Here is a 12,973-nt window from a genome sequence, read left to right on the forward strand (position 1 = left end):
ATTGCTGTATAAACTGGTGTTTTTCTTCTTCCTAGATTTCAAGCTTGAATGAATTGAATAAATCAAGTTCAGATTTTAATTTCAACTAGTTATTTCTATTAAATTTTAAGTGAACAGTTTTATTACTATTTAAAAAAATTAAAAAACCTGATTTAAATAACATGTTTTATTTTAAATACGGTTAAAAATTGTCCACTATAATGTTGCCCTAGAAGAGTTAGGCAACAGCTGAGCAGCACAGCAAAACTTTTACTGACTACTGTTTACTGACACCTTCCCAGTATAACCGCAGAAGAGCATCATGGTCTTCAAATGCTAACATGTTGGTGGTTCCTGGTCTGAAAGAAGTGTGTCTCGTGGCAGTTTACACACAAAGATAAAAACCCCATACATTATAAAAACAAGATAATACATTCCAATCCATATAACCCTAATACCAGTTAATCAGTAATTCCAATTTTCAACAGTGGCGGTATAATAACACTGCCCCATAACGCTTCACTTATCCTGGCTCCATAAAATGCAGCCTACCATTGCTGCCGATGTCAAAAAATATTAAAATGTCAGAAGGATGAAAAAAACAAGGGGTGGTGGTAGTATGACAGAATATTAGATATCAAAGAGGCAGACATAGTCTAATAAAGGGGTAGTCAATCTGTGGTCCTCCAGATGTCCATAGACTACAATTCCTATGAGCCTTTGCTGGCAGGGGCTCATGGGAATTGTAGTCCATGAACATCTGGAGGACCACAGGTTGCCTACCCCTGGCCTAATACATAGTCCTGTCTCCAGAGGGAGGGGAGTAGCACTATCTTATCACACCAGTCCTTACACCTGGCCTCATACCTGGTGGAAGAAATCAATTTTGCAGGCCCTGCGGAACCCAGCAAGCTCCAAGAGGGCCCGCAGTTTGTCCAGTGGCTCATTCCACCAGGTAGCGGCCAGGACCAAAAAGGCCCTGGCCCTGGTTGAGGCCAGGCGTACTTCCTGGGGTCCCAGGACCGTCAGCAGGTTCATAGCCACTGAGCAAAGAGCCCATAGGGGGGCGTAAGGAGATATGCCCCCAAAAGAGCTCTACGCTCTACTGCCTCAAATCAGCTAAGGATCCCTGGCCCTAAAGAAGTCCGTCTGGTCTCGACCAGGGCCAGAGCATTCTCTGTTCTGGCCCCTACCTGGTGGAACGAGCTCCCAGAAGAGATCAGGGCCCTGACGGAGCTTAAACAGTTCCGCAGGGCCTGCAAGAAGGAGCTCCTCCATCAGGCATTTGGCCGAGACCAGACGTAATCAACAGCGACCAAGGGCCCCTGCTCCCCCCCCACCCCCCCTCAGAATTCAATCAATAAACCACCCCTCTCAGAATCCCATCAACAAGCCCTGGACCTGTTTGTATCACAACTTACTGTTATACTGTGTTGTGTTTGGTTGCAATTGTTGGTTATTGATGTATATGTTTTACAGACTGTTTTATGTAAGGTTCCTTGTTATAATGTAAACCGCCCTGAGCCTCCGGGGAGGGCGGTATAGAAGTATGATAAATAAATAATAAATAAATAAATAAAATAAATAAATAAATAAGCGGTCCTGCAGGTAGGTAGGACCCAAGCCGCATATAGCCTTAAATGTCAAAAACAATACCTTGAACTTGATCTGGAAGCAGACTGACAGCCAATGGAGCTGTCTCAGCAACAGCTGGACATGGGTCCTCCAGAATGATCTAGTGAGGACCCGTGCAGCCGCATTCTGCACCAGCTGCAATTTCTGGGTCAAAGAAAAGGGTAGGCCCACATAGAATGAGTTATAGAAGTCTAACCTGGAGGTGACCATTGCATGGATCACAGTGGCCAAGTGTTCCGAGGACATGTAGTGTACTAGTAACTGTGCTTGGCGTAGGTGGAAAAACACCATCTGTGGTTCCTTGATGATCTGAGGCTCCATTGATAAGGAAGCATCAAAAATCACCACCAAATTCCTGGCTGTTAGTGCCGATGTCAATTGCACTCTGTCTAGGCAGGGAAGCCGCACTTCCTGATCCTGCCCTCTTCTACCCAGCCACAGGACCTCTGTCTTGGATGGGTTGAGGTTCAGCTGAATCTTCATAATCCATCCATCTACTGCTTCCAAACATCCGGCAAATATTTCTGGGGGGGGAGATCCAGTCAGCCATCTATGAAGAGGTAGAGCTGGGTTTCATCCGCATCCTCATGGCACCCTAGCCCATAGCTCCGTACCAACTGGGCCAGAGGGTGCATATAGATGTTTAAAAGAGTAGGAAAGAGTATCGGCCCTTGTGGTACCCCACAAGAGAGCACAAAAGGGTCCGATAATTCCTCACCTATTGCCACCCTCTGTGACCAAGGCCGTCCTTCCAATCCCCGTGTCAGCTAGGCAGCATACCAATATCTTGTGGTCAACCACATCAAATGTGGCCAAGAAATCTAACAACATGTGGATGGCAGATCCGCCTCTATCCAGTTGGCGCCGGAGATCATCCATCAAGGTGGCCAAAGTCTCCACCCTATGGCCAGGACGGAAGCCAGACTGGTATGGATCCAGGGCCGAAATTTCCTCCAAAAAAGCCAGGAGCTGGTCTGTGGCAGCCCTTTCAACCACCTTATCCAGAAATGCAAGATGCGATACCGGGTCATAGCTGGCCAGATCTGCGGATCCAGCGATGGTCTCTTCAGAAGAGGATGAACCACTGCTTCATTGAGCCTCTGAGGAAACTCTCCTGATATAAGGGAGAGGTTGACAATATCTCTTGGAGGAACACCTATCTGCCAATTGCTTGATTTGAGCAACCACGAAGGACAGGAATCAAGCCAGGAATCAAGCCGGCAAGCGGTCGACCTTACTGACCCCAGCAATTTGTCCATTTCAGATAAAGAGAGCCAACTGAAGCCATCAAACCTAATCCCCCTCGATGACTGTGGAGCCTCCAGTTCTCAATCTGTATCAACAGTGACCTTAATCTAACCTTCAGAATGTGGTGGTCAGACCATGGAACAATGTTATTTGCCACCAGATCACCCTCTACCCCTGCTCCAAAGACCAGATCAAGGGTGTGGCCAGTCTGATGAGTGGGACCAGCAACACATTGGGAGAACCCCAGCTTCTCCGTGGCCAGCACCAGGTCCGGGTGAAGTCCTGGGGATGGTGAATCCACATGGACATTGAAGTCCCCCAGAATCAATAGTGTTTAAAATTAACCTAGATATCAGACCTGCTGATTAAAATATGTTCTAATAAAATTAGTGCTTTAAAAGTACTTAACCAAACCTTTTTTGATTGATCTAATAGCCAGCCACAAGGGGAATATACATGTTTGCTTTGTGATCTCTAAATTCCTAAATGTTACATTTGTAGTTTCCTCTTAGCTTTTTTAATGGACTTATTGTTTGTCACTATTCAAAAGGACTGGAGATGAGCTGTGGCATCTTTTTTCAAAAAGAAACCTGGTAGAACTTTTTCAAAAAGAAACCTGGTAGAACTTTCAAAAAGAAACCTGGTGACAGATTTTACCTACATTCTAGACCCACTTACTCCCTGGTTATGCCTTTTTGTCTTTTGCTTTCATTCTTCCCTTTTTCTGGTAATACTTATTGTGCATATAATATTAATTTCCTGAGTTCCAGATTAAAAATTATTTGTAGGGTATTCAGAAAAGCATTGTGATAGGGTGATTAGTTCAGTTCACTCTTGTGGAATAGTCCTGGAAACGCTAATCTCTGATCCACTTCTCAGTTTTTCTGATGTGGTTAAAATATTAGAAGGGGGTCTTCTAACCTAGTGTGTCTGACATGCTTGCTTTCTTTGGCATTAATAAGCCTTTCATATTTCATTTAAATCAGGATCCCCCAACTTTTTGAGCCTGTGGGCACCTTTGGGGAGGGGTGCAACAATAAATGGCTTCCACAGTGGACAGAGCCGACCCCAAAAAGTTAGGAAGTGAGATAATGCATAACACAGTACCATGTCAACATTTCAGGCAGAAATTCTGCTTAACACCATTTGAAATGAACACATTCTTTAAAAAATATTTTCTTGTATATACACATTTTCTTTCAGTCACACAGTGAAGTTCCTTGTGCTATAGCAGCTGCTTTGGAATTTTTTTTTTAAGTGTGCTCAGCCTGTTAGATTTCCAGTGGTCCATCTGAAGCCCTGCTGGGGAAAGGCTCCCCCCAACCCCACACACTTTCTAACATTTGGTGTACACATAGAAAGATATTGGCGGGTGCTATGGTATCTATATGTCACATTGGAGAATACTGATTTAAATAGGTAAAAAGGTCAAGGCAGCTTACTGAGGAATGCCAGGTGATAATCATAATAATAAAAACACTTTTGGAAAAAAACAGTCTATTAACATTTCTTGATCCACTCCAGAAATCCATTCCCTCACTAGTGTACATCGCAAACCCTAGTTTTCCCCCATCTATCCAAATTCAATTAAAAGCTCTGCAAAATAAACTACCTTGTGATTTTTTAAAAATAAAGGTCAACAATGAAGACCATCCTTTTTTCCTCCTTTGGGTAGTCCATTCCACAGCAGCAGTGCTACAGCCAAGAAGGTGTATGCTTGTCTTGACGGGGATAGTACCCTTCTGATTAATGTGTAGGTTAGGAAGTGGCAATCAACTTGTCAGATTAATGTAAGTGGTGTATAGGAAGAGATGGTCCTTCAGGTATGTGGGCCCCAGCTTACAAAGAGTTTTAAAAGAAGAAACAAGCACCTTAATTAGAGGTTGGAAACAATTAATCAAACCACTGCCATTCCTTCAACACTAGCATCACAAGACATTAGTATCTTTTTTTTAGTTTTTAATTAGATATTAAATTAATATATGAACAAATACAATTTCTCTAATACACTTTAAAAGGTATCAAATACTGAATATACTGCATGCTTACATATCAGTCTAAAAACATTATCATGCCAAAGTAATGTGGAAACAAAAAGAGAAAAAATATATTATAACATAGTATCTTATCAGTAGCATGTTGATGATTCCTAAACCAACTTCCTGTGGTGGCCAGACAAATATAAATTGGTGATATGATCGAACCCCATGACACCCCATAGACCTGATCCTTAATTAATGATTCTACATTTTCAACTGAAATTCTTTCCATCCTTTTCAAAGAACAGAAACTAATGCAGAACCATCCCTTTAATTCAAAACTAATTTTACAAATGAATGACCAGAATGGAGCTATAATGTTTGATCCCTTTCTGAAAGCCACCTTGAATATAACACTTGCAATCGCACCTCTGTATAATGCTTGGAAATGACCTGCATTGCGCTGACTCCTTAATTTCCTTAGTGTTCCTTCTTGTCACTGAAGACTGTCACTTTAGACCTTTGGTATAACCCAAAGAACAAGATGGCTTCATTATAGGTGGTTGGATGGCAGAGTGGTCAGTGCTTGGAGGTAGTTGTGATCAAAGGAGGTCTCTTATATATATTCTAAATAAAAACATTGCTTTTACACAAACAGAAATGTGTTTTGAGAAGTATAAAAGCTTAATGCTTTATTTTAAACTACTAGTTTCAAAGCCCCTTTATAAAAAGGGGTTTTGAAAGGGGAGAAGGCGCGTGAGTCCAGCAGGGAGGGAACCCCCAGCAGCCGCGCTTCGCGCGACTGCTGGGGGTTCCCTCGGGCGGCGGTCTGACACTGCGAGAGGCGCTTCGTGCCTCTTGCCGCGTCAGTCCGGGAGCAACTGCGAGCCGCGCTGCGCGCGGCTCGCAGTTGCTCAGGCTGGGAATCGGAGGGACCAATCGGCAGGCGCTTCGCGCCTGCCGATTGGTCCCTCCGATTGTCTGTCGTGAGGAAGGGTCCAACCCGGACCCTTCCTCATCACGGACAAAGCCCACCTCTAGGGGGCTTAACAAATTATTTAGTCCGTGGCGCCTGTGGCGCCACGGGCTGTTTAAAGATACTAGCTTTTTATTGCAGTGTAGATACAGATTATCTTTTTTCTTAAAGTTCCCTAAATAGACCTAGTCACAAGGGCTTATTTTTACCATTTGTCACTTAGGTTAATACCTGCCACAGAAAGAACACAGACTTCTCTCAGTCCACAGCACCTCACTCAGTCTCTCTAAGTCTCTTCTCCTTTCTCCCCTTTATTTCACAAACCATCTAAGCGAACCCAATCAACTCTGCTTCCACCCCCCTCAGGTTTAGCTACCATCCAGTTATAACATACTTTGCTCACCAGTCCCTGTCTTTCTTATTTTTATTTTATTATTATTATATTGTACTCCTGGCCTGCTGTCTTGCGGCAGCTAACATCAGATACTTTAGTAGTCTGCATTTGTAAATTATGGCAAGCATACATATAAAACCTCTTGCGAGTCCCTTGGATGTTGTTGTTATGTGCGAAGTCGTGTCCGACCCATCGCGACCCCATGGACAATGATCCTCCAGGCCTTCCTGTCCTCTACCATTCCCCGGAGTCCATTTAAGTTTGCACCTACTGCTTCAGTGACTCCATCCAGCCACCTCATTCTCTGTCGTCCCCTTCTTCTTTTGCCCTCGATCGCTCCCAGCATTAGGCTCTTCTCCAGGGAGTCCTTCCTTCTCATGAGGTGGCCAAAGTATTTGAGTTTCATCTTCAGGATCTGGCCTTCTAAAGAGCAGTCAGGCGTGATCTCCTCTAGGACTGACCGGTTTGTTCGCCTTGCAGTCCAAGGGACTCGCAAGAGTCTTCTCCAGCACCAGAGTTCAAAAGCCTCAATTCTTTGACGCTCGGCCTTCCTTATGGTCCAACTCTCGCAGCCATACATTGCAACTGGGAATACCATAGCCTTGACTAAACGCACTTTTGTTGGCAGGGTGATGTCTCTGCTTTTTAGGATGCTGTCTAGATTTGCCATAGCTTTCCTCCCCAGGAGCAAGCGTCTTTTAATTTCTTTGCTGCAGTCCCCATCTGCAGTGATCTTGGAGCCCAGGAAAATAAAATCTGTCACTATCTCCATTTCTTCCCCATCTATTTGCCAGGAATTGAGAGGGCCGGATGCCATGATCGTTGTTTTCTTGATGTTGAGTTTCAAGCCAACTTTTGCACTCTCCTCCTTCACCCGCAATTCAAAGATATAATTCAAAGATATATATTTTTTTTTAATATTTTTTTTTAATTCAAAGATATAAAACACCAAAATATTTACAAAGCAAAACATCTTAGGAATGTTGTTCTGTGTAAAAAGGGAGTCAATGGAGAGGCCTAAAACAAAAAGATTACTTCTGTCTTGCTTCAAAATAGAGATGGCCTGCCAGAACAACCAGAGCTGCTTCTGTTCCAAACCAGGTCTTTAAAAAAAGTGAAATGGGTCAAGGATAGAGATCATCTGGATACGCCTAAAATTTCTGTGCCTTGATGGCACAGGTGATTAAAATATAGAAAATATAAATTGTATGGCAAATGGGATTATTATTGGATGGAAACAATATCACAGAGTCTAAACAGAACTAGCAGTGTGTTTGGATATTGCCTTCATAACATTGTGCTTTTCAGTGGTATATTATCACTATAAACATTAAAGCACATTAATTGTAGAGACATTTGAAGAAAGATTTCTTAGAAAATATTGGTTTGTCTGCAGTATACTGCAAATAGTTACATATTTGTCATATTCCATATTTTGAATTAATTAAGCTTTCTCTTAAAAGGGTTTCACTCGTTCAAACAATTCCAATTTTTCTGTTGGAAAAATTGCGGTGGGTTGAATCCTCTTAGGGAGGTGGTATATTGTATAGTGGATTTTTTTGTGGGGAAAAATGTCTGGTTTTTCTCCCATGGCCATTCACATCTCAAAGGAATGCTCAGCTACCATGTGTTTTTTTGTGTGTGAAACTCTTCTGTTTCAAATGAAGAGGTGAAGTATATCTGAACTTGGTAAATGCCTCAGAATTTTTTTTCCTTACTGAAGAATAGAATGAAATTTAACAAATGAGCAGAGATCCACAGATTCAAGCTTGTCTTGATAGACAGCTAACATTTGTTGTCATTCCTGATCCCTCCCCCCCCCCTTTGAAAAGGAAAAATGAGGTCATGGCTGTGACACCATGCTGAGCTTTGGAGGAGCTTGGAGTGCCTCCAAGGCATAGTGCAGCTCTGGAAATAAGCTGCCCCCCCAAGCTTCCAGCTGGGGGAACATCCTTAGTACTGAGACTTGAAAAGGCAACTTGCTTCCTTCAGATTCTTTCTAAGTCAGCATGAGTTGCAAGATTTTCTTCCCTTCTGGCTTTGGACAGGATCTGCCAGAATAAGCAGTGTGTATGTTTAGCAGTTGGAATAGTGTGCGTGTGAACTGAGGGATCAGCAATCTTGGAAGAAAAGCTGTGAGCATCCAAGAGATGTTTAAGGGCTGTTATACATGTTGCAGCATGGTCTTATGTGTAACCAGATGCTAATTTTAAAACAGTAAAAGAACATCTGCTACTTGCTGGCTTATTTGTGGTTGAATTTTTAATAGCTATATCATGATAAAAAGTGGTTTTACATGCTTGTTTTGCTTGTGCTCTGAGTTCAGTGTATATACAAGTATGCTTGAGTTGCCTATTTTAAAAATAAGGCCAAAGATTTTAGAAAGACAAAAGTAACACATATATTATACATACACACAAGGCAGCTTGTATCTGCCAATTGCCAATGGGGAACCAATCCCCCCCCATCTCATTCTTCCCCCTTCTTGAAATCCCTTTTGATTCTGGAAAGATAACTATTGAGGTCTAGGTGTCTGCACATCAGCGCTACTTAATGGAACACAGTGGTGGAGGCAATTTTAGTGGCCACCCCCCCCACGCACACACACAGCCTCTTGACCTGTGTAGCCATTCACTTTTGGACTCAAATTTCCAGTGATCAGGAGACTAGAGGTAGATCTCCTATTGGCAGACCCTTGGATACAAGCCATTAACTAGAACATTTTTATTCAGTTCTCCTTAATACAAAAGTTAGAATGTGTTATTGAAATAATCAAACACTAAGCTTACCATTAAAAAAGACAAAAAAAGAAGCTGGGGTAAACATTAAGCTGTTTTAAGAAATATATAAGACATATTTTAGTGTGGTATGTTAACATAACACGTGAGATAAGTATCTAGAACTTGGCCCTGAGTATATTGAGCTGGTGGAAAATAGCATAATTCGGGTAGCATGTCAACAGTGAGTAGCCCTTTGCATCTAAATCTGCATCTGATTCCAATTCCCCCCCCCCAAAAAAGTGTCTGTAAATTGGTGCCATCTTTACATTAACTGAAACAGAACTGAAGCCTCAAATGTTCACACTGCATAACTTTTTTCATACTTTTTTAAAAAAAGAAATAAAACAGAAGAGTTGAAATTAAGGTCAAGTAATAAAAATTGTCAAATCCTGAAGCTAGTTTTGCTTTTTCAGTGTAATGATTAAACTTCTTGTAGAGATAAAGGAGCTTCTAATTTCCTGGCATGTTTGTAACTGACTACTTTAACTAATAGTGCATGTGGCTGAATTTTAAAACAGTCTCTCTGCATTTTTGTGTGGTTTTCATACTAACCTCAACATACGCTGAAGGAATTGGTAAATTGTCCACTGCCGATGGTAAAGCCTTCGCAGATCCTGAAGTGCTCCGAAGATTGACTTCTTCTGTCAGCTGTGCATTGGATGAAGCTGCTGCTGCGTTGACGCGGATGAGAGCAGAGAACAATCACAATGCGGGACAAGTGGACAAGTATGTGTTGAGTTTTTGTGCATATTTCCCTATAGTTACATTTGTTTGAAGAGCTGGACATCAGGACTAATTGTTGTTGGGCCCATGTTGCAACTGCTGCTTTTAATTCCAGCAGTTTGTAAAGCAACAGCAGGTCTGAGTAAAAGCAAAAGTATATATGGCTGCCCACTTGTGGCCATGCTAGCCACTGAAAGAAACTTTAATGAAGTTTTTCATGATAGAGATGATGGTTTGGGCTAGAGCAGGCAATTCAGTGCCATAAGGCCATACACTACATTCTGATAGGTGCCATGAAAGTGGGTGCTGTACAGTCTATATTGTGTAGTTCTGTTGAAAGCAGAGGCCCACCTTGACAAAGGTGGTTCATGAACATTCCAACAATTTCGGTAAGTTTTCTTGTTCATCATTGAGGGACAAGAAAGCTTGGCAAGAATGCTCTCTAGATTTTAGGAACAGGCAGGCTGAACCAGAAGCAGTCCAGAAAGGGAGACAAAACAACTACAAGCCATAGAAGCTGAAGGAGAATAGAGAAAAAGCAGTGTGCTGAGAATGGGGAACCAGCAGGAAAAGAGCAGGTGGAGGGACACAGTTAAGCAGAGAAGCATTTCCTGCCACTGTTGGGCATGCCAGGAAAAAGTAATCTGTGACAGACTAAAGTTTAATGGGGTATGGAGGCAGTAGGGTGCAGTGGCAGGGGTTAAATTTCCCATGTGAGTTTGAGCTACTCATTCAGTTATTTGGTTACAGGCTCCCATTACAAAGAATTGCTTGGATAACAGACAAATGCATTATTAGTACTATTCTTGTTTTTAGTAGCTTTCTTAATAAAGGGTGGGAAGAAATACGTTTTTCGTGTGCTATGAAGTTCCACTATCACAGATTGGGGCTTGCCTGTTATTGACCAGTGTTTTTAAGATTTCTGCACATCATGGCCCTGTTCTATCTCCTTGCCATACCTCTTGTTTTGAATAACAGATTTTCTGCCTTCTTGTCAGGTCTTATTTGTATAATGATGATCAATAGGAACGAAGGGAAGCCAAGTTTTATATATTTTGTAAAATAAAATGCTTAAACTATCAGACTACTTTTGGGGCATTATATAGTTTGCTTATTTGTTACAGTTCATTGACCAGCACAGACTAGGCAATAATAAAATAAAACAAGTAGTCATAATATTTACAGACATCCTACAGGTCAAAATACACTATTTTTTTTAAAGCAGACAATAAAATAGATATTCCAATTCATGACTATTTGGTCAGCCCTTTTTTTTGAAAGATCATTTCGTTTCTTACACAGACTATAAAACTGAATTTTGCTACAGCACGAGATGGTTGGCTTTTTGTCTTCAAGTAGAAATTTAATCAGAAAGCTCTCATAGGTTGCTGAGTGCTTTGATCTAAAGCAATGTAACAAGGGACCAGTTATACCGTTCCTATCCTCAGCATAAAGTTCACACTGTAAGAGTGCGTGTGAGGGCATTGCTACCACATTGAATGAACACAGACATTTGTGCAACTCTTTCAGTTGATGTTGAAATCTACCTATAAGAATGGCAGATGGAAGGACTTCTAGAGAAGTCCTATCTAAATTTAAATCAAATAATGTTAAACAGGTAAGAAGCTGGCACTTTTTTTAGTTCATGGAGATAACTCTTTATACAGCTTGGGTGTCAGATTGCATTTTAATATCAAAAAGGCAATGTAGAATGGTGTCATGTCATAAACATCTTTCAGTTTTGTAAATAACGAGAAATATGTGTCACAGGTTAGCCTACGAAGGAGAAATACTCTTATCTTAAATATCTGCAGATTTCTCTTTATACCGTAACTTAGAAGATGTCAATCCTTGATGTTTATCAAATTTCATTCCTTGGTTATTCCTGCATATCCAGGAACCTGAGAAGTATTTTGCACAACCTGTACCATTTGGATAAAGTGTTAATTTAAAAGAAGTTCTTCCCACGAATTCGGGAGTACCATTGTACCAAACCCTGCAATCTTGGTTTCATTATGTCTCTACAGCACTAGCATTGTGTGTGTATTTTTAAAAATTTGGTACCATTGCTATCCTAGGAGCTACCAAACAGCTTTATAGAGATAAACCTGAAAGGCCATCTTGTTTCTTCTCCAGACAGAAACTGTTTTTCAAGGCATTATGGCTCTTCCATTTTGTCACTTTACATTCTCTTCCAGTCAAAAGAGAGCTAGGAAGGCTCATACAAGCTAGTTGGCCTCTCTCTAGGAAACAGTCTTAGGAAAATACTGAGCAGAGCTAGAGTCGTCCCCCCCCCCCCCCTTTGAATGCCTTACATAGAAAAACATTACTTTTGCATGAACCCCTTTTAAAAAGAGTCTGGCTTTCTAAATTTGAAAGTTGTATGCAATAACAGTTTTTAGTTAAGGGCAAGTTACCCTTTGTCGTGGTTTTGTCAGCTGTTTCCCGTATGCATTTATTGTATTTTAAAATTTTCTTCCAGTCGCAGTTTGGCAGAAGCATGCTCAGACGGGGATGTAAATGCGGTCCGGAAGCTACTGGATGAAGGAAGGAGTGTAAATGAACACACAGAAGAAGGGGAGAGTCTCCTTTGTTTGGCGTGTTCAGCTGGTTATTATGAGTTGGCACAAGTGAGTGGGTAGCAGTCGGCTAAACTGTTCTTGTGTGCTCTGGAAATGAGAGGCCTTTTTATGTATTAACTATTTGAGCTGTCTTCATTTTTCTGTGGAAAGGAAGAGCTTCCCTTTGCCTATAAGCACAATAGAAATATGTAGCACCCCTAAAATTTCCATATTGGTAGTCTCGTGCTGGAATTTGTAGCAAGCCCAGCAGTAACTTACATGCTGACAGAACAGTTTCTTTTGCTTAGGATTTTTGGGGGTGGGGGAGGCGTAATTTGGCAAGCTCTGACTGTAAAAGCAAAGTTGCGAAGGTCATGCACCCGAGTGAAAATTAGAATTCTTAGCATGTCACTGAACAAAGATGAATTTCTGATGGCTGCTTGATAGAGCAAACTTTATGATGTCAGCACAATATTTGTGGTTGAGATGTACACTTTCAAATATTTAGATGAACCCAAACTTGCATTATGTTCCTGACACTGGCAATTCTGTGTCTGACAGGGAGGGTTTGTCCTACTCACCTGTAACTCAACCTGAGATATAATCTGTTTGCATTGTTTCCTAGCTCACAGGTTTCCATTGAAGTCTGTGGGATCCAGAAAAAGTGCTATGCTGTTTTCCCTTTTTGTTACCATTTA

General features: G+C 41.5%; 1 protein-coding gene across 9 annotated transcripts in view; it reads left to right on the top strand.

Moving 5' to 3' along the window:
• Positions 1-12,973, top strand: part of ANKHD1 (ankyrin repeat and KH domain containing 1) — a 122,710-nt gene that overhangs the window by 34,237 nt on the left and 75,500 nt on the right. For all 9 annotated transcript variants that reach the window (XM_077309513.1, XM_077309508.1, XM_077309509.1 and 6 more), the window contains exons 3-4: positions 9,561-9,717; positions 12,197-12,344. In XM_077309513.1, coding sequence (XP_077165628.1) covers positions 9,561-9,717; positions 12,197-12,344 — 305 coding nt within the window. The remainder of the gene's footprint in view (positions 1-9,560; positions 9,718-12,196; positions 12,345-12,973) is intronic.

Source organism: Paroedura picta, chromosome 14, assembly GCF_049243985.1.
Source record: "Paroedura picta isolate Pp20150507F chromosome 14, Ppicta_v3.0, whole genome shotgun sequence".
Classification (NCBI taxonomy): domain Eukaryota; kingdom Metazoa; phylum Chordata; class Lepidosauria; order Squamata; family Gekkonidae; genus Paroedura; species Paroedura picta.